The sequence below is a fragment of the Varanus komodoensis genome, unplaced genomic scaffold (genome assembly GCF_004798865.1).
Source record: "Varanus komodoensis strain SLA01 unplaced genomic scaffold, ASM479886v1 scaffold2, whole genome shotgun sequence".
Lineage (NCBI taxonomy): Eukaryota > Metazoa > Chordata > Lepidosauria > Squamata > Varanidae > Varanus > Varanus komodoensis.
In genome coordinates this window covers 12,332,497-12,355,052 of record NW_025335568.1, presented here as the reverse complement: position 1 = coordinate 12,355,052, position 22,556 = coordinate 12,332,497, and the positions used below count along the sequence as shown (strand labels likewise).

General features: G+C 43.1%; 1 protein-coding gene across 1 annotated transcript in view; it reads right to left on the bottom strand.

Moving 5' to 3' along the window:
- The window catches only part of ARHGAP24 (Rho GTPase activating protein 24), a 274,498-nt gene that overhangs the window by 213,955 nt on the left and 37,987 nt on the right, over positions 1-22,556 (bottom strand). Inside the window, exon 2 of the mRNA XM_044428535.1 lies at positions 3,755-3,842. Within this exon, the coding sequence (XP_044284470.1) occupies positions 3,755-3,842 (88 nt within the window). The remainder of the gene's footprint in view (positions 1-3,754; positions 3,843-22,556) is intronic.

Sequence of the window (22,556 nt, the reverse complement as noted above, 5' to 3'; positions counted from 1 at the left end):
AATGTGTCCATCACTAGTTCAAAGCAGTGTAATCGGCAATATGGTTCCCACATAGAAAGTCCTCTAATCATATGCCAAAATAGATGAGAGTGGAGGAAGTTGAATAAGGAAAATGGGATAAACTTTAGATCTTTTCCCCAAATGTTCTCCAGGGAAATAATAATCCAATCCATCTAACCACTCAGTCCTTCAGCTGCATCAATTAACATTTAGCCATGGATTCCACTGTTGGCCAGGCTGCATTTGTCTGTATTGTTTTGCAAAAATATGTTCAAGCCTGGAATTTCATGCCTTTTAAAAAATGGGGGGAGGGGATTCAATTGGCTGAGTTTGTTTTTTGTGCCTGGTTTTGGCCAAAATTGCAATAACCACTTTATTCACAAACAACCCAACAACTAGATACTGTCGGTGGGTGGATTGAAATGCCAAAGAAGTCAGCTTTTCCCCACTTGCCAACAACAGACGGTACTATTGAAATGAAAAAATACTTTCTCTTTTGGCACCCGTTCAAGAAGTCTGTAAACTAATACCTACCTCTAGCCATACTTTCCAGCTAAACTCGCAGCAAAAATGCAGCCCAATGTATTCTGGGCCATGGCTCACCCCAGGCAATTGGGCAACCGGAAAGCAAGTGTGGTGTAGTGTTAGCGCATGAAACTGGAACTTAGAAGGTCCAAATCCTAGTCCCCACTTGACCATGCAGCTCCCTGGATGACTTTGGGCCAGTCACTCACTCTCACAGGTGTGTTGCAAGGATACTTAGAAAGGAAGGCCACCTTGGAATATAAAAGTAGGGATAACTATATGAGCATTCTTCCATTCTGCAAATTCTGCAGGAAATACTACTGAGCTAGCTGTTGGCCATCATCACACGCTTGCTCCCCTGGTTCTGTCACTGCTTCTAAGCTGGAGCAGAAAAGTTCTGCTTACCTAGAAGCTGTAGCACTCACTGCCAAGATATGCCTGTAACTTATGATAGGCCTTCTCAGTGTCGACGTTTTTGTTACTGTTATTTATTTCCTTTCTATACTGCCTGATAGGTGACGTTGTTTTAGCTGTTATAAAACAGATCTTATAAAAAGGATACTGATAGCTTACTGATAATTGTATCGTGGTTTCAAACTATTTAAAAATTTTGTATGTTAAAGCTTGCATTCTTTCTTGTTGGATTTTAGGATTTTGGTTTTTGTGAACCACCCTGAAACTTTGGCCACTGAGCGGTACAGAAACATAGCAAGGGGAAGAATTGAATGAGAAACAGGGGTTCTGTGCAGGTGCAGGGAGGATCTATCCAGATTGTGGAGGAAAGTGTGTGAACAGCCCGTTCCTTATTTTCTCTCTTTGTGCTTCAAATTTAGAACAGACTCTGTAGTGTTCAGGATGGATAGGAAAGATCTCCTTTACTGCCATGCATCTTTTATGCTCCCACTATTTACATGCCTTTCCCCTTTTCCTGTCAATGACAGTGGAGGATCATTCGTAAAACTCATAAGGGTAACACCAACAAAATACAGTCTTGCAACAGTTTGCCAAAAGAATAGGAGGGAGACATCCAGGTGTTGTCCCTGGCTGGTTGCCTGAACTTTTGCCCTACAGGCCATTTCAGTCCTGCCTATGTAAGACACTGGAGGTCTGTCTGGAAAATAACAGGGACATTACTCTCTGCCACCTCCGAAAGCTTGCCAAAAGTGGAAGCTGACATACTCAGGACAGGTATGAGAAATTCTAGTTTACACTCCCTAAACTCCAAAGCTGAACTGAATGCAAATCTTGCTCAAAATCCGAAACATTTCTAAGCTTGCAATGAAAATTGCAGACCCAAGAAAAGCTTGTTAGCCAATGTGCACACTTGAAAAGACTGTGCATGAAAAACTGTACACTTTTGAAAAATGCACACAAACTATCACAGTGTTGAAAATCTCTCCCATATTTTGTTTGACTGTTCTCATTCGATTTGATAGAAATGAAATTGCTTTTGAAAGGAAATTCAAAAGAGAAGAATATTACAGAGAAATTCTCATGGGTTGTGTTCAGGATTCCTGTGTTCACCTTACTGATGAGACAGCCCACTATGTGGGCAAGTGTCCTGTCTCCCTTGTTCAATCAGCATTCTCAAGGTCCGTTGCTTCCTTGGCTTTCTGCACTTCAGTGGAAGCCCATGAAAAGACACCACAAGATAATTTCTCCCATTGGGAGTTTTCAGATCACAAAGTGAAGGCATCCAGGAAGAATGTAAAGCAATGAAAAGCACATGTGCTAGAGTACAAACAGCATTTTCATCAACCTTATGGGGATTAGAGAAGCCCAAAAACACCATCATTTTTTTAAAAAAAATACATGAATTATGGAAACCCTAAGGAAGAGAGAGAAGGCATTTTCATGGGGGAAGAAAGCTTTCTGGAAATCGGAGGCCAGATTAAGGCACACCCCCAGGTCCACCTCTTCCCTAATGCTGCATACAACAATGGCCAGCTCACACCTGCAGGGTGTGTAAGATGCAATGCAAGGGACCCGGTTGCCAACACAGGTGGTGCCTTAGGAAAGAAGAATGATGCTGCACTGCAGCCCCTGCTCCTGCGGGACCCTGTCTGTGAGGCAGTGCAGCAGAATTTCCTCCTTCCCCTGGAGGAATCTGGTGAACTTGCCCCCTCTGTCCACAACAGGGACATAATAGGGTAAAGAATCCCAAGGAACAATTTGTGCACATCAACACAAACCTGCTTTAATCAATGAGAGAAACTGTGTAGTTTTCAGTACACATTTGATTCATATATTTTGAGAATCATACACCAAAATATACAGATATTTTGTGCAAACAAAGTCAGAAGGAAGCTCACAGTCCGGTGGAAATACATTGTACTTACATCCTGCCTTTTTTCCTCTTTTGAGGGACTAAAAGCTCCCCTCCCCTCCATCCCTGTGAGGTAGGTTAGGCTGAGAGTGAGAGGCTGGCCAAAAGCCACCCAGTGAAGTTCATCCCCAAGTGGGGATTAGAGCTTGGATCTTCCTGGTCCCCAGTCCAACATTCTATCCACTACCCAACACAGGCTCTCAGGAAGTCAATATGAGCTGGAATTTGGAAATCCTTTTGCTGATTCACACATCCCTACACCTGCCTACTGCACTTCATCACCTCCAGTGCTGGATGGCTTCAGGGCAGACTAGCTCTTGGGCAACTGAAGGGGCTGATAGGGTTCTATACGGTCGAGAAAGTTTCTGAGTCTGGGCTGTGAGAAATGTGTGGATCTGATACATGGGAAGGATGGGAGTTGCTGTCCTCCTTGAGGGTACCAGGCTGGGGAAGGCTGACCTAGGTGCTTGCCTTCAGAAAGCCTGTTCTTACTGACAGTTTACGCCCAGCCTCCTGATTCCAGCTCCAGCCACTTCCTTTGTGGCACAACAGCCTTACAACTAAATCTTTGGACTGTTACCAACTGCCTGCTTTCCTTGCTATTGTTAACACATCAAATGCCTCAAGTGCTCCATTCCTTTTCATGCTGAGAGCCCAGGATATTCCAGCACTGTATGAGAACAAATGGGGGAAAGCGCACATAACCGTCTCTTCAAAAACTAAGGCGAGCAGAAAGAAAATAACATCCGTAAATAAGTTTTATCATGAGCAAAGGAAAAAGGAAAACCTCTGACTTTTTCTTATTTGCCACAAATTAAATCATGCATCAGCATCTATAGGACTGAATACAAAATTAGGCTGTCAGTACAAGATCACAACCAATTTATGAATCAAATAGCCTACCTGGAACCACTTCAAAGAGGAACTTCCCTGGACTTTCATCATTGCAGGAATGCTCAAGAACACGATTTCCAGGCAAGAATATGGTACCCTGGAACATAAAAGTTTGAAAAGAAACTCAGGATGAGACTAGTAGATAACAACAATCTACTTATTAAATCCCACGAAGAGAACAGTGCAACCCAGGTGAATCCTGTCCACCACAACAGGAGATCAACCTTGGATACCAATTTACATGAAATGCACATATGGAAATTTATATGAGCAGACACACATTTAGAAAGAATCACTGTAAACAGAAATGCAGTTCAAACAAAGCATCCCACTCTCTGTGCCTCTCACGTGCTTCACGCTCATGAGAACATTCATGCTTATTTGTTCGGTGCTTGCTTAATACTAAACACTGCTACAACTAACCATTGTCTGTTGCTTCAGCCCTGATTGTCATGGCGACACCATGATTTTTCTTGATGATCAAAGCTCTCTGGCAGAGCATGTACAAAGGGAGACATGCCTGCTGGGTTATAAGGAGAAAGTTGAGGAAATCATATTAACTATGTCTTGAACGCAGCAGAAGAGTTTTGCTTAGTGCCACTGTAACCCTTGAACAAGGTTAACACAAACATGGTTTGCAAACTGATTTCAAACCATGATTTCATATGCCGGTTTGTGCCCGATCCTGATTGATGTTGGTAGTTGGAATAGAAACAGGAGTGATTAAAGAGGAAAAAAATACAATTAAGTACCTATCAGCAGACACTGCAATGGGACTTAGGGAGGGAGAGATGCTGTTACGAATGCATGGGATTGAAGTTTAAAACTGCGTAGGTCAACAGAATGCGCATATGGCAATGCGGTAGTTATGCTTCTCTGTAAATACAGCTGAGAGTGAAACTGACTATCCATCTTGTTCGCAGCAGATCGATCTGAGACTTCCATTTTCTCTGCCACCTGCAGCCCTGGGGCACGCAGAATGCAGAATCTCATTTTGACATCATTAATAGCTTCCTCGTTCCACTGAACACTGAGCAACCTGGCAGCCCCCGGCAGCCCCAGCTGAGAAGGTGCATTCAAGAGCCTGCACGAAATATTTCTTTGTTTTAAGCATCCCAGCATCTAATTACTTAAATATAGTTTCGTTGCTCGCCCATGTTCCTTTTACACCCAGGATAGCCCCAAACCCAACCACACCTGCCATACACGGCTCCCTCCTTCATTTTTTATCATTTTGGCCTCAGGGGCTAAGTATGCTTGGGAGGATGCGAGGGGTGGGTCACACATCATGTTTATTATCATCATCATACCTGGAGGCAGTAATTGAAGTGAACTGAAAGGCCAAAACAGCCAGGCATCAACTCCTTAAAACAGGCCCTTTCCGGCCCACCTGATTTTGCAAATCTATTTCCATATATTTTGAGTTGCACTTATTCCATGATAAAGGTAATTAAGCATGCACTAATGATGGGAAATCTGGCTCATTCGAGGGACTGCCTGCCTGGTTCCAATGCAGCGATCAGTAGTGGGCCAAGTCTGGTTTTTTCCCACGGGCATCCATCTTAAAGAAGGGCTGCAGTTTGCACATTTTCATTGCCCCAAGACATGTGCAGGGGACAGGATGGAAAAGCTTTCAATTAATGAATAAATAAATTTGTTTTAAATGCTAGAGGAATTTGCACAGATTGCTCTACTGGTACAATCTGAATAAACCTACAGTTTTACACAATTGTGTAACATACTGTATATAGTGTTTTGCACAAATTAACATCTGAAAATCATGTGGGATTAGTGAGATTAGCATAAAAGTGGCTATTTTGTGTACAGGGCACTCCAAAAGCACTTTGTCCTTGCACACATTGCATGAATGTATGGACATTTGCTTAGTGGCTTTGTTTTGTTTTGTTTTAATGTGCAAATCACCCGCTCTTAGGGATGAAAATCTGAGAGCTGGCTTGACTAACACTGTCACAAATCAGCAGTAGTACCAGGCTGGCAAGCTGGAACCCAGGAAGCCAAACTGGGGAAATCCATTGGATGTTCATCCCTCCATCATATTCCTCATATATCCTAATTTCATTCTCTAAAAATAATGTCTCTCTTCCTCTCTGTTCCTCACATGCCCTTGCACGTGTGTGCATACACAAACACACACACATGTACATGTACACATGCCCAAGCGTACAGCACTCTGATGAGATTAGACAGCCAGCCAGCCTAATAAACCATTATATCTCTCGACCCCCAACACTTGTGTCAGCTATTACAGCTACATTACTGACATTACTCAACCATTAATTAACAGTTCCCTGATTTTGTAAATATTCTGTGTGCATTGTTTTGACTTCTGCTTTCTACCATCCATCACAAATTAATCACTGCTGGATCTTTCGTTCTCTTTGTTTGCTTGCATCACAGTTGCTCATGGCAACGGTGAAGCACAGGAGAAATGTCCTTTCTCATATCTACAGAAGCTTTTACTGAAAAAAAAGAAAGAAGAAAGAAAAGGAAAGGAAAGGAAAGGGTAAAAAAAAGAAGCTTCTATGCCTGTCTGCACCTTGACAACTAACTACCATTTTTAATGTAGGTTTATAGAAAAAAAATATAATTTAAAAAATACTGAGCCACCACCACCACCATGTTCAGGTATAACATCTGCTGTACAAGCCGTAAACAATTCATATAATGGCTGAAGCAGAAGGGAAGTGAGAAGAAGAACAGTGTTAATCTGTAGAAGTCCACTTTTTGGTAACATGGAAAATGGGACAGAACTGAGTGTGTTGCCCCTCTGAATGGTAAAACCACTAGTCAGCAGGTAGTACTATCAGGGTCAGGATGAGACCGCCATGTCGGCAGAGGGGCTGCTGCTGATGGACTTCCTGATGGACAGGAGCAGTGAAGGTCTGTTCAGGACATGGTCTGTAGAAGGGGCAAAATACTGAGTCAGCCTAGCCAGCAGCAGGGAGAAGCCCTGTAGACTGGCATTTTATTGACAGAGATTATCCTTATTTTTTACCAGTACATGCAGGACCCAAATCAATGATTCCCATGATAGAGGCTATGAAGGGTGATTTCACAGAGAAAACAGAATTAAAATCCATTGAAGGAAAGTATTTGTTTCGTTTTACAAGAAAAGCTTATGCAGAGGAAGGGTCAATAGGCAAGCATTGTTATCCAGATATTCTTGTTTTGTGGAGCCTTGGAAAGGAATAATTCTGAAATTATCTTCATTTGCTGAAAGGTGAAGGCCATTCTTATGTTGACTGAAGCCTGCTGGGGAAAAAATCAGTGAAAACTCGGTCTTTTTAGAGGATACTTTTTTGCCTTCAGCACTTATGTCTAGGGTCAAAAACAACCCCAAATATGACTACTGCAAGTGTTTGTTGATGCAAGCGAATAGTTAAGGCAGCTTCTGTCATGCCTGAAGCCCGGACAGAGGCAGCTACTCATGAGGAGGTCTTGTGCTTGGGACCCTGTACCCGAATGTCAACCCCACAACCTAGCTTGGGGGTGGCTGAGCAGATAGCTGCGCCTCATCCTGACCCTCCGCCCATTGAGCAAACACCCGAGCCCACATCAAAGCAGGAGAGCCCCGAGGGAAAAGGCACCACGAGTTCTGCCCAGAGAGAGTTTGAGCAGACTGCCCCACCCCCTCCGGACGCTGAGCTTCCTCAGCACCACACAGGAGACAAAGGCGGCATGATAGACTTTTCCCTAGCAACCAATCGGAGAATTCTGAGGAGGTGGGAGCAAAGGCAAGCCTTGTTATGCCTCAGAGAGGAAAGGCGGGGCCAAGACAGCTAGTCCCACTGGGCTCGGGGAGAGACGTCACTAAAGGATTAGCATCTGCACTGCAAAGACCTCAACAGTAGAGCTTATCTGTAGAGTTGTAAATCTTGTAGATAAGTAGCAGTAAAGACTTTAGTTTTGCTTGTGAATGTGTGGGTTGTTTATACGTTGAGCCGCATCTCAACAGCTTCTTATATTCCTGAGGACTTCGATACTGTACTTCTGGGTAATAATGTGTCCATGGGCACCTCTCTTCGCACAAACCAATCCTCTTACCATTTGTATTTTATTTAAAATATTTAATTAAATAATGCTTGAAATGGGAAGGCACAAGCTTCTATTGTCATCTTTATTTCCAAGACTATGCCTTGGCTCTAGAGCCATTGCTAGAAAATTAAAAATTGTGGTTGGCTGCAACCTAGTACTTCACAAGTGTGTCCAATGACCCATCAGTTCATCTCCTGTGATACTGATATTTTGCTGTGCATTGTGGGGATAAATATGTGATTTGGCACTTGGGAAGCAGCCCCTACTTCTGTTTTGTATATAAGTTATTTATTTCAGAGTTCACCAGTTTGCCCTCTGTGAAATAAGTGCAGAAGGAAAAATCTATGCATTCAAAATAGTGGCTTTGTATTTTGAAGCTCAGCTTCCTACAACTCTGCCTTGTTCTTCGATTCTCAGCTAAGTTTCACTTCTCTCACAGTGTGCTGGAAATGGGTTGTTTTCTGGCTGGCCACGGGGTTAGGATGAACCCTGTCAAAATCCCTCCCTCCAAGCATTTATGGGCTTCCTCTTATGCTCGGTCTGGTCCTGCAAAGTGAGCCAGGAGGAAGTCTGTAAATATTCACAGAATAAAGGCTGTGCAGCTGGCAGCCTTCTTCCACACAGCTGCAACTGGCCCAACAGCAGCTGGTGGTGATGCAAAGGGATGCTGCTTGTGCAGCAGTCGCAGGGGGCTTTTTCCTGGAAGCCCCTCGCAACCAACCACCTTCAGCATCAGGTGGAGCTGCCCAAATCCTGGCTACCATGGCGCAGGAGTGGGATGCTGCCTGCCCATCCTGTGGGACTCCGTTCCTGGCAAGCGCACTGCACTCAGCAGGAACTCAGCCTCAGGACTGCTGCGAAGCAGACCAAAGTCCAGGGAACCAAGCCCAGGAGATCCAACAGATTCCCAACCCCATACAGATTCCTTGCACATGCCAAAGAGGCTGTGCTCATGATGGCATCACTTCTGTGCAGGCAAAAGCTAAATCTGGATTTTTCTTAGAAATCCAAAATGCTAACCCCAACTCTCAATTCTCAGTGGAGAAGCCAAAATAAATGATAACCATGTATTCTCCTGTACCCTCTTTCCCTTCTGCTCAGAATCACCCTACGCCACTACCCTACCCCCAGAAAGGGTCTGGAAGCCTGCCGTGTGTCTCTGCAGCTTCCCCTTCTCACCCCAGGAAGCAGTGACCCCAGATGTCCCCACTCTAACGTCTCTGTGGTCTTTGGCCACATCCGCTCCATTGCAGATAAAGCCAGATTCACCATCACTCTGTTCCACTGCATCTTCTAGCACTGCCTGCACCAATGGAGTAAAACAACCAGAAACTGAGCAGGAGAGAGGGTTGTCTCTCGTGCTACTATAATATGCTGCTCATACTACTGGGCGGGGTGGAAAATGTGACTGGAAACTACCCAATTGCCCCAGTTGGAGAAACAGCAGTGGTGCAATTAGCAGCCGCTATCTCTCTTTTGAATGGGTAGAGGAATTCACTTTCCTGGGATCACTGATGACTTGCAGCAGTGAATGCAGTCCAGAAATAAAGAGACAAATTTCACTAAGTCGCATGGCAATGAGAAGCATGAATCAAGTGTGGAAAAACAAGAACATCAGCTTAGCAACCAAGTGCACATTGATCTGAGTGACCGTTTTTCCTATTGCAACCAATGAAAAAGCTAGGCAAGAGGAAAATTGACTCATCTGAACTGTGGTGTTGGCAGAGGCCCGTGTATTCCATGGACAGCAGGAATCACGAACAAGCAGGTGCAAGAGCATATTAAACTAGACGGGTCCCTGGTCGGCAAGATAACAAAGCTGAGGCTGACGTATTTTGGCCACATTATGCGATCAAGCTCATTAGAAAAAGAGAGAATGCTTGGAATGCTCAGTGGCAAGAGAAAACCAGGTCACCAAATGCAAAGTGGTTAGACTCCATCAAAGAGGATGTGGGCCAGAGCATAGTTCAGCTGAAAGTGGCGGCACAGGATTGGAAAGTGTGCTGAGATCTGGTCCATAGGATCAGCTGAACAACAACCCTCTTTGTCCAGCCATCCTGCTCATTCCATGCCCAGGTCCTTGCCTGAGACTTGCGGCTTCTCTCGGAACTGCTGCCACACTGCACTGAGCAATCTGAATTATTCTGTGAGGAAGCAGACAGATGCTTCCCAAAAGCAGCAGACGATTTCTTCCAGAGGAAGCATTTTAAACCCCCAGCTCCTTTCCCACCTCCAGTCTGAAGTGGTAGAGCCAGCCTCTCATGGTCCCAGCAGTGAGACGGACATGGCCCGCATTATTGTGTCAACTACAGTTTGCTCTTTGAGCCATTTTTCCATGCAAAATTCACAATCGAGAGAAACCCAGATTTTAAAATGTGCATGAAAACATTTGTGCAGCAAACATGGCCAGATCAGCCTTTTTTTTTTACTTTGGATTACCTAGCAAGAATCAGTCATAATGTTGCTCTCATTATCTGTTTGGTGTGCTAAATACAATTTATCGGCTATGGCTGAATGGCAATAAGGGCAACTGAAACATTGCTTGAGTTGAAATTTGGTCCTGCAGTTTTTGCAGCTCCACAGTTGCCTTCCTAAGCTACTGACCTTTGACCCAGGTTTCTAAATGCTTTCTTGGTGGCGAGATAGGATGCGCAGGGACTTAGGAAAGGAATAGCGAGTTAGCTGTTCTTAGCTTACTCAGTCAATGAATTGCTACATTGGCATCTTTCTCAGAAGAGTCAATGGTTCCGAGGCTGTGTCTTAATCAGCAAAAATGCATTTTCCTTGCGTAGTAGATATTGTAATGCCTTTCTTTAAAAGGGTTTGTCTAAAGCGGGTAATTGTTGAAGGTGTAATATAGTGAAGGCATCTCTTATCTGTGTGTTTGGCATTGAGCAAGGGCTGCCTCCTTTAGGAAGGATATAAGGGGAGCCACTACTGTGAATGGTCAAGATTATTGGACTGGGGACCCGAGTTCTAGTTTCCACTGAGCCATGAAACTCACTGGGCGACTTTGGACCAATCACTCACTCTCAGCTTAAGCTACCTCATTGCTGCGAGGATGAAGTGGAACTATGTAAGCTGTCTTGGGTTCCTCACAAAAGGCAAAAAAAGATGGGATATAAATGCAATGTAGTAGTAAAAGATAAACCTTTTATTGGAAATCTCTTTCACATTTACTGATGTGCATGTTCTCCTTATCTATCTGATTCTTTGAATTTAACACAGTGTCCACGTACATGCACGCAAGACTGCCGTTACAATATTGGAAGGACAAAAGCTGCTTCCAATGGTGCGAGGGCTTCAGTACTTAATGATGCTTTCAGCTTTGGAGCAAGGGGCTTTAGTCATTATCTACAACTGGAGAAACAGAGATAAATGGTCTTCCTTTGTTGAAGCCTATGTGCTTATGGAGAGCAGAATAACTTGCTTTATTTAAAATGTATAGGGGAATAGGTATCGATTGTAATTGATCTTTTCAAATTCCATGTTAGAAAATTAACATTGTATTGTATTTTTATTTTGCTTTGATTTAATAATATTCATAATACCACTACTACTAATATGAAATTGTATAGCCTAAATACAGACCTGCCACCTTAGAGAAAATGAGGCCCAAGAGGAAATACACTTTACTAAGCAGTACATTCCATCAAACTCAGTGGGACATTTCTGAATAAACTTGTGCTGCAAGAGAAATAAAGGGACAGCTGTTGTTGAATTAAACCTCCTTTCCCCCTCCAAATCCTCTCCCACTTCATTCTCCTCATATTTATATAATGCTGTTGGTGTATTTCATGCATAGTTAACATCTGAAATAGTCTAGCTTCATGGGAAAGATCATTTGTGTTATGTTGGAAAAAAGGGCTCGGCTTCTGGTGGGAGAGGTTACAAACACCATAATCAATTGCAGGGTAAATTACGTTCCTTATTAAATACAGACTGTGCCAACTATAGAGGCATCCACTTGAAAAGTCCTTCTGAAAGAGAGGACTTGGCTTGATTCATCGCTGACTTGATTGGGGGCTGCTTCATATGCTAATTATTTATAATTTATCTGGATTTATTACTAGACTATTCCCCACAGGTTTAGGCTGGGAGAAACTGAGTCAATTAAACAAGCTTAAGGGGGTTATATTGCTACACTAAATCTTTGTTCTGCTCCAAGCCCTGAGAGCCAATCAGCATGTCAGGAAAAGCACATGGTACAGTCCAGTTGTAACAGCACCACATCAGAATGCAGCTGCAAATATCACCTGCTTGAATGCTCTTCTGTGTTAAAAATTATTTCTAAATCAGAGGGGGCATCGTCTGTGTGAGGCACCAAGTGACTCCTCCCTGCCTGTCCCTCTATGGATTGGATGATGCCCAGGCCACAGCCGTGTCCCAGAAGTCCTCTGGCACACCAGAGGTGTCCCAGCCAGGGGCTGGCCTGGCATTAGCTTTTTGCAGTGGGGGAAGCCATGGATGGTGGTGGGGTGTGACTATGAGGAATCCAGTGGATTCTACTGGTTTTTATGTCAGTGGTGTGGGGTATCCACTCCAGGTTTTACTTTGAACTTTTACAAAGCTATCCAAGGTAGTGAACCCAATCCCTCCCTCTCAAGACAGGTTCAGCACCATAGACAACTCCATTTAGAGCCCAGGATCAAGCCCAGAGTGAACCCACTGCTGCCCCAACACTGGATCCAGCAGCCACTGCTGGGGAAACTGAGGTTACATCCAGTGAACGAATGAGATTCCTCTCACATAGATGCAAAGGAAAAAAAAATACAATTAAAGATTTAATTGCATTAAATTAACCATTTTAATGAGTATAGACTCGGGTAAGTCAATGACCTATTTATCCTGGTGCTCTCGTGGCTGTCTAGTCCTATTGATTTCTTCCTTGTCCGAATCTCTGGTTTCAAGCTGATTATTCCTTTGGAAAGCTCTTAGGCTGCCAGGCAGTGGGTTGGGGCTGCCCGACTAGACGCTTCCCTGTGGCACATGGAAAGGTTTCCTTGCCCCAGTCTTGCTAATACAGGTCCGACCCAAGCACTTGTTTCTTCTCTTCAGGGGATTGGTATAACGGTTTGCCCATCAGTGCTGATGTTGCTAGTAGTTGCACATCAATTTTTCATCCCAAAACATAAATCCTGTGAGCCTGCGATGGGATGCCCCTCAGGTGACTTCGAAAGATCTGCTGCCCACACGTAGTTGAACCTTCCCCATTAGGACTGGGCCATATAAGGGCCCAGTGCCACAAGGGGTACCAGAGGTTCTCCTCCCTTGGCCTCACTCCTCATAAGGACCCTAGTCCCTTTAACAGGTCCAGCGTTGAAAAGGGGTAGGCCAGTTAGTAGCAGTAGGTAGTAGGCTTTTCTATTCAAATGTGTATCCCAATATTTCCAGGGGACAGTCCTTAGAAATTCAGAGCGGCAACCCCTTTTTATCCTCAAAGAAGCCTTGTGGTTAAGCTGGGGGATGCAGACTGGCCTAGGACACCCAGAGTTTTAGCTACATGTGCAGGGAACTGGGGTGTTCGCTGAGAAGCGGTGTGGCAGTTCCCAGTGTCAGAATGGGACTCCAGAGATCTGGTTTCTCTGCAGGCCATGAAACCCACTGGGTGACTTTGGGCCAGTCACCGACTCTTAACTTAACCTACCTCACCGGAGTTCTGATGTTGAGAGGAGTACATGGGAAGGGAGAGGACACTGTAAGTGGCCTTGGGTTGCTTGCAGGAGGGGAAATGTCAGGTATAAATGCAATAAATACATATCAATTCTTTCTTGATAGATACAATACACGAACATTCCTAGATAATACATCTGTGGAGTTCTGCAAACTAGGATTTCAACTTGGGCCTCTAGGATTGACCTAGGAATGTGTAGTAATCTTCTATTGATTATTGAAAGCAGTTCTGAAAATAGCAACCCTGTCTCCTGGGCAGGATGCAAGTCTTTTGTGACACCTTGCTTTGTACTGTTGCCTCACACAGCCCCAGTAGGGAGACTGTTGAATGTCCTGTGCTTGAGCTAAAAAAGTGCACAATACACAGACTCCAGACTTGGGCCTGTGTGAAATAGCACAAACATACAAGCATGTGCCACTCCAAGATCAGGTTTCTAAGATTAAGCTGGAGTAATAATACATGGAAACCAAGTAGTGCTTTCTTAGGAGAGGAGAAGCCACAAATACTTTACATCAGCTCCAGTTAAATCTATTTGCAAGACTGATCTACCAGGAAAAGCTGCAGATCAAAATATTAGGAGCTCGCTGGACTCATCATACCAAAATACATGGGCCACAAAAATAAACTGGATTGTATCAGGCGTCCTTTGCTAGAGGAATGGCAGATTAAGAGAGCTGAACAATGTATTGCAGAGTTAAGCACCATTGAAGGTTTTTGTTTGGTGTGCTGCAGTTATCAAGAACTTTCCATGCGTGCCCATGCATGCACACACTATAGATGGGAGCTGTATGTGTGCACACGACAATTGTAGTAGTATTTCAACCAAAGGGGCCTGGTTCGGTCAAGGCACTTCATTTAGATTGGAGGATACTTTGGAAGGAAAAAAGTTAACATGCGACTTCTTAAATACAATGATGAAGTGGGCATGCAGAATATAAACAAGCAAAATAAAGTTTACCATTTCCTTCTTTGTGAGCATACCAGTTCCCTAGATAGGCCAGGGGATGCTACATGGGCCTCCCAAGTCTCTGGGTGAGTGGCAATTCCTGTCCCAGGACTGGGAACAAAAGACTAAGGCTTTTGCCAGGAATTTCATAAAATTCTTCTCTCCTGCTGCTTTGGAGACTGTCAGCATACCCAGGCTCTCACCACCAGCTGCTTCAATAAAGCAAACAGTTTCATTTTCATAGCTAAAGCAGCTCTTATCTAGAGAATGACTGGGGAAGGCAGCTTCAAAGCAGTTGTGCCTGGTGCTCTTCCTAACAAGTTGAAGGCCATAAGGCTTTGGGACAGCTCCAGTGAAGATGGAGATGGGATGCCTTGTCTCTCCCCCTGCCTCCCTGCCCATGTACACTGAATATATTGAAAGAACACCTCCGATTCTTCCATTATCCCTTTAGGACCAGAGCAGGCAAGGACACACAATTGGCTAATAGCAGAGGTTGTGAGAAGACAAAAGGAAAAGAATGGGCCGTTGCCTGTCTTAAAATCAACACCTTGAGCTGGCTGCTTACAGCAAAGGCACAAAGGAGAACACAGAGAGACAGTGTGGTGTAGTGGTTAAGAGCATGGGGCTGGGGCTCAGGAGATCTGGGTTCTAATCCCCACTCAGCCATGGAGCCAACTGGGTGACTTTGGGCCAGTCACAGACTCTCAGCCCAACCTACCTCACAGGTTGTAGGCATAAAACTGAAAGTAGCAGGAGAAAGATTTAAGCTGCTTTGCTTTCATAAGAAAAAAAGTGAGATATAAATCTAATAATTAATTGAGGAACTGTAAGAAATGACCCCCAGATGCTGTTTAGCTTACCTAAGATTTCAGTTCAACCTTTGGTCTGGGGCATTTTTGCTGTGCAATCCTCTGTTGCCCAACAGCTTTATACTGGCTGTTTTTAAGATTGACTGATGTTCGTGTCACACAGTTGCATGATTCTGATATTGTCACTATGCTGCCACTGCTTTCAAGGAGAACTACAGTGCATGGAGAAGACATGGGCAGAAATGTTTGCTGTAAAGTGATACTAGCTAGCCAAGGGAGATTTTATATATTTTTGTTTGGAGTGGTATTTATTCATGCAAGCTCTTGACTTGTCCCAATGAAAACTAAGCCTTGGTAATGGCAGAAATCCCTAAAGCCTTAACTTTGAAGCCCCAAACAGCTTGGAATCAGATCATTTGAAGGACCACCCTCACCCATATAATCTTGCCCATACACTAAGAGCTACTTCAGTTAGTCTTCTCGAGTGCCTGCCATATAAAATTGTTAAGTTGGCATGTCCCTACTCCTACACAGGGTCTACTCAGTGGTGACTCCAATCCTGTGGAACTCCCTTCCCATTGGCATGCACCTACCCCTTCTGTGCAGGCATCTGAGTGAGCAGTAACATCCTTTCTGCTTAGCTCAATTTGCAATTGGCTTGTGCAATCAACTTTGTAAAGTATTCTGCATTCTTGCTGCCTTAGCAATTTGGCCTTGTGCCTGACCATACTCTTATTTGTATACCTCTTTGCAAAGGTGTAAGTCTGCATTAGCAGCTTCAAAATAGTTTACATCCACGAAACAAAGTTAAGAAGCACTGGTAAGCTGAAGAGTTGGATTTCTTCTCACTTCTCCCTTGTATCATATAGTACGATATGGAACCAAAAGGACCATAAGTACATTACATGCAAAGCAGATATGCTAAGAAGCAGGAATAATTTTGGAGTTAGAACAACATGTTTTGTAGGAGGGGCATGGAAATTAGTTTGCACCTGCCTGAGATTCTGATAAATGTTTCAATTCTATACACAATTAAAAAGCAATGATGTACCTTCTTTGGAATGAGAAACATCAGTTGAGCAGCTTGGGGGACACTGTTCTGTGATCGCCCATGTAATTTATACAGCGTTCCAGATTAAGCCATTGAACTGAAAGATGGATACCAGCACTGCCGTTTTTTTCTGAGCAATAACACACTCTAGCAATTATTATAATGTGTTCAAGGATGAGAAAATGAGAAGATAAATAAACTGGAGATGAAGAAAGAAAACGAGGATCCTCTGAACAGTCACACAGCTTGCTAGTTTAATGGGAAGGAGGAAGGGAAGGAGGAAGGGAGCAGCGGGCGACAACTCCCCAACCTGACCTCACAGAAAGTCCTAACAGTGTCACTGTAAGGAAGGACAACAGTCACATCCTGAGTCTAAGAAAGGATTCTGGCACCAGCACCTAGCATTCCCCGCCGTTCCATTTTGGCCCCACAGCTAAAGATAGTAAGTAAGCCAGACCAAAGGGAGTCAATGAAACTAAGTTGATGGAGACAAGCTCTCTTCCATTAATTCAATGGCATGAGAACAGCATTACAGTGCTACTTCCATCTACTTGCATTAAGAAAATGGATGGATCTGTGCATGTAGATGTGTGGTTTTTTTTTAATAAATACCCTGTCTCAGATAATTCTCCACTTCATACATGCCTTGGACAGTTGTGAGATGGAGACCCAAGAAGGATGGATGGATTCAGACACAGATACTTTTAAGATTATAGTTATAGCCTGCAAATTCTTGAATGACTTTAGGGCAGTGAGCATGGAGATGAAGGTTCCTTGCTGCAGAAGTTCATCCTGCATATGTTGAGGGCAATGAAAATGGTGAAGGGATGCCAGAGCTAGCAGGAACAACCTTGCTTCCCTCGCCCCAAGCTCCTGTGTTCATTGAATGTACGAACAAATCACATGAATAGGGCTCAACTGTTAGGAGCTACTTGGGTTAGAACTAGGACTGCGTGAATCCGTATGAGACTCATTGTGTGGTGAGGCACTGGGTGAGGCTGGAGTATCCCCTGGACAGGGAAGGCACTAGATCAGCCTTCCTCAACTGATGTTTATGCTCCCGCAAGCATGGGTAGTCATCAGAAATGCTGGGATGTGTAGACATGAACTACTGGAGAGAACCAGGTTGGGAAAGGCTGTTCTAGAACGGTTTCTCCAACCTAGACCATTGGTACCCTTTAATCCTGGAGGGTGGTAAAGAAGGGAGTTTGCCTGGGCAACATCAGCATTATCTACTTTATACTATATCTTCTGACTCATGTGTTCTGTGCTTTTTTTTTTGGCCTTACATCTTACAACAAGCCTATGGGGAAAGTTAGGATGAGAAATGGTCTTGAATCCCTCAAGATTCAAAGGCATTATGTCACTGAAGAGCTGCTGCTGGGGAGTGATTCTGTTGCTCTACTGTTGCTGTTGCTCTTATGACCTACTTGGGCTGGCTTCATCCTGAATTAAAGCAGGATGCTGGCTTACACGGGCCCCCGGTTTGACACAGCAGCAATCTTTCATGCCAAGAACCACGCAGGGAACTAGGAAGGATCTGAACCCAGGGCTGCCTGATAAAAGCCTGACATTCTAGCCACTACACCTTGCTGGTTTTCTTCAGCTCACAGTGTGCTTTTAATCCTTCCCCCACCACGTCTTTTTCTGACAATCAGGCAGTTCAGTATAAAGCGTATTAGTCAGGTACTCGTATAGTAGCACTCTACAAGTACCTGGAAGGCAGTTACAGAGAAAGGACAAGATCTCTTCTCATCCAAGATCTCTTCTCATCCATTCCAGAGTGCAGGACATCGAATAACACTTAAGTTTAAAGAAATCAGATTTAGACTAGACAAGAATAATTTCCTCACTGACAGAGCAGTGCAATAAAGGAACCTATCACTTGGGGGGGGGGGAGTTGTGGACTCTCCCTTTCTAGTGAGGGACATTCCAAAAGAATCTGGACAGTCATCTGAGTGGGATGGTATGAGCTGGTGACCTGCAATAGGAAGGACTGGACCCGATGGCCTTCTGGCCCCTTACAACTCTACTATTCTATGATTCTATATGGTTTATCCAGCCTTAGTCCCACTCACGGTAAGCCTATCGAAATGAATGGGGCTTCACTGAAGCTAATGTTAGATATAATCCATAAAATGAACAAAAGCAACACAGAGTCTTGTGGCACTTAACATCTAATAGATTTATCATGGCATAATTTGAGGACAATGGCTGGTTAGGCTTCAGGCTTTCAGGATCTTCTTCTGCTTTTTTTGTTTTACAAGAACCCTGAGGTCTACCAACCATACTCAAAGGCAAAACGTCATCTTGGGCACAATGATTTGGAGTGCAGGCTCATCCAGGGATCTGTGATCACACAAATCTACTCCTATTTGTCCCCACGTGTCCTTTGTCAGCAATTTAATGGGATGTCCAGCAGGTGAGGGACGACTTTTCATTTGCTGCTATTCTTGGACAATTGCAAGGGGACCAGTAGATCCAGATATACTTTCTGCCCATCTCCACACAGTCCACAAAAGCTCACGCCATAATAAATCTGTCATTCTTTGGGGGGCTTTTGTTGCAGCAGGTTCACATGGCTACTCTTCAGGAAATTCCTAAAATGAGCAAAGAAACCCCCCTGGAGCCTCATTTGCAACTCACTGCCCTGGCTCTAGAAAGTCCAGCAGGAGGTTGATGTGAATTCCAACCATGTCAGCATCCACAGAAAGATCCCACCAGGCTATTGAATCATTCAGGTGAAAATCCACTTTCCTGCCCAGGTGAACAGGTAGGTTATTTGGGATCCTAACCGTCTTACAGAAGTCCCCTTAAATGGCCAAGTGCATTGTTTTGGTTGTTATACCCACAGTTACTTGGGAACAAGCATCATTCCATTATGGAAAAGCATAATCTATTTTAAAAGCACAACTAATACAATTAATATATGTCAGCATGTGTGTACCAGGTCCGTTATATCCTGCACATAGTGCAAGCCCTAGTATGTCTGATCTAGAGCAAATGATGCCTATTTGTTACTGCTACCACTCTCTGAGGGGTCATTTGAGGTCCCTGGAACGTGAGATATGGACTTTATCCCCTAGGTCCAATCCTACCTATATCACTATTTTCTCTGTACCATGAGAAGTCCAACAAGCCAATCCAAAGCAGTTTTAGCTTCCCCCACCACATGCCCTGCAATTCCTATTAAAAAGGTCAGAGTTGTCTCAGTTAGCAGGTCTGGAATAAAATGATTCCTCACAAACCCCTGATATTCTTTAAAACAACAAAAAGCCTGCAGCAAGGGGAAAATGACAGCATTAATTTGATGGGTTTTCCCCCACCCAAATTCAGAGCAGTTCATTAAAATCCTAAACAGGTGGCACATTTGCCTGCCCAACTGTGTATATACAGCAGGCAGATTTATTATGCCTTTCATTTCTAAAATATTTATGCAAGGATAGTGACGGTGAGACAAAATATCCTGCTTGTTGCAAGCATCCTGTTCAAGGCTTCTGTGAAAGCTGTCACATCAATCAAAGCAGCCCATAAAGACGTTATCGTCCATTTGATAATGATCATCAATTAAGCACAAACCTTGGAGCTCTCTCTCTCGCTCTCTCTCTCTCTCTCTTTCTCTCTCTCCTTTTTCAGGCACTGGTATTTGATTTTGCTTCCAAAACAAACCCACACATTTTGCATTTTCAGAAAAAGAAGATCCTTTAAATGAAGGCAAGCAAATAGAACTGCAGTTTGCAATCATTGGTTAAAATAGGTTTACGGGCTATAGAGAAAAAAAAAATTTAGAATATCGATTGAGTAGGGATGCGGAGAAATTTGTCCAGTTTGTATTACTGGGACTTCCAATATTTGAATCATTATACAAACCAAAACACAGTTATCCTTCCCAATGTTCATGTCTCCATATTTTGCACTGGAGTTCTCTCATTCAAAATTGCTTTAAAATGCATATGTTATAGGAACTTGCATGCAAACATGGATTGTACTGGGAAAATGTTTGTCCAAAATGGATATATTAAGAGAAATGTGCACAAGAATGTTTGTGCATTTTCATGTAGAATTTAAAAAATGTTCTGACTTCAGAACAAACTAAACATTAAACTGGAAAACAGAAAAAACAGAGAGAAAAACAACATTGACAGATCCATCCATCCCTAGCTGCAAGACAGGTTAACAATACAGAGTATGATAAGGAGAAACTTCTCTTGATTGTAAAGCACTAAACTGCTTCCAATCCAGATAACAACTATTGGCAAGCTAAATTCTTCTTTTTCTGTTTGAGGGAAAGCCCCCAGATATTTGTGCTTTAAAAACTGGAAATCGGTCAACAAGACCCTGTAATCTGATGAGTTATAAAGTCTGTTTCAGCAAGCATTAGGTGCTAAGACATACAGAGGTGAAACAGGTGACTTTCCAGCAGCTAAAACATTAATCACACCTGAGAATCAATACAAGTGAATATGTATCAAAGTCCCCATATATTTCTTTTTTCTTTTCTTTTCTTTTTTCTTTTTTGCTTTTCCTTGTGTATTCTACCTATTTCACATTTGGTGTGCTTCCCATGTGTCCTGGTGCTTTACTGGACCTTATGGTCCTTCCTTTACATTTCTCAAGGTCTAAACCACAGGCCACACCATTCTGCAATTTAAATAGTGTTGTCTTCAGGACACATGAAACATTCAGCAGCCATTTTTCTATGATCTTTTTCCTGCTGCTGATCCTGGAGACTAATAAGTGGACTATTTCCTTCTGTTTAATCTGCTCTAGAAATCAGCTGGGCAGAAAACCTGACATGGATTCTTCCGGCATTTTAAAAGTCACAGTAAGTCATGCAAAAGACAAGACACAATTGAACCTTAACACAAAAGGCTAAATGCCTGGAGGGAATAATCCAGTCAAAGTTAAGTGTATGTAAGGTTCATATTGACTCAGATGAACACTTACCTGGGAATAAGCTCCACTGCACACTGTCAGAATGAACATGCTCAGGTATGGGCTGAAAATTTCACTGGGAAAGGTTGGTTAAAGACTCTCAAATTAGGGCTTAAAACTGCTCAGCATTGGCTAGATGGTGGTTAAAGGACATGACATTATAACCATTTCAGGTATGGGATATCCCTTTAAATAAAGTCCTGGTCATATCCCCATAAAATTCTTTCATGTACATGGCTAGAAATCTAAGGCGAGGTGAAGAGGAAAGAAAAAGAAAAATGATTACAATTCACCAAACCATATCCAGTTCAAACAAGTGTGTTAAAACTTCTAGATTAAAAGCTAGATGATTTTTTAGAAGTCCAGCTTTAGGCTCATTTTATTTTTCTTTCTGCACAAGCCAATGCATCTAGCAAGAAATTACTATTAAAATCTCTGCCCATAGCAACATGTTGTGCCTCTAACTGCTTATTCATCTGAAAATGCTGCTTTTTATCTCAGATGTAATGGACAGAGGAAGATTCTCTCAATCAGTAATATACCAAAATAATGCTATTTTTTCTCTCTGTGTGCAGTATAACATTAATATTTCAGATATTTTGCTTTGTTATTCAGGTATGTAGCTTTGCCACTTGAATCAGCATAAAGGGTTTGTGCAGGATTCAAGAAGGATACATTTGTGTGTAGGTGTTTTTCAAAGGAAATAAAAAACTTGCTTTAAGAGGAACAGTACAAATTCCTTGTTCCAAGCAAGAAAGCAAATCACAAGGATTGCCATTATCTCTGATACTTATGTTAAAATGGCAGTCAATGACACTAACATTGTTACATCAGAACCAACTGCTTAGTCTGGACAAGAGGTCTCAAGATGTGGGATTTCATTTTCAGATGCCTAGAAAAAATATCTAAAGCTCATGTGACTGATGCATTTGGTAATGCTGCTCCTGTATCCAGGTATATAAAATCAGAGATACTATTAAAAAAACAACAAGCCAAGAAAAGATGCCACTTCGTGTACTTCAAATAATCAAACAGTTTTACAGTTACTTGGAGGTCTGTGCTGTAGCATAACATCCTCTGTGATTTCTTCTGATCATTCCTGCCACTGATTTCCGTGTAGAACACCTGAAGTTTTGCTCATTACTCATCCTAGTTCAGCAAGTGTGCAGAGAGGCTGGGGAATAATAGGATGTAGAGATGGAAAGAGAAGGAGCAGGAAAGCCAGCCTGCCACTGCACCAATACTGACAAAATCATCCATCCCTCACTCAGTAGGACTTATTTCTGGGTAGAGTTGCAGAGTATTGTCTTTTGTGGTGTATGGCCTCTGAAACTGGA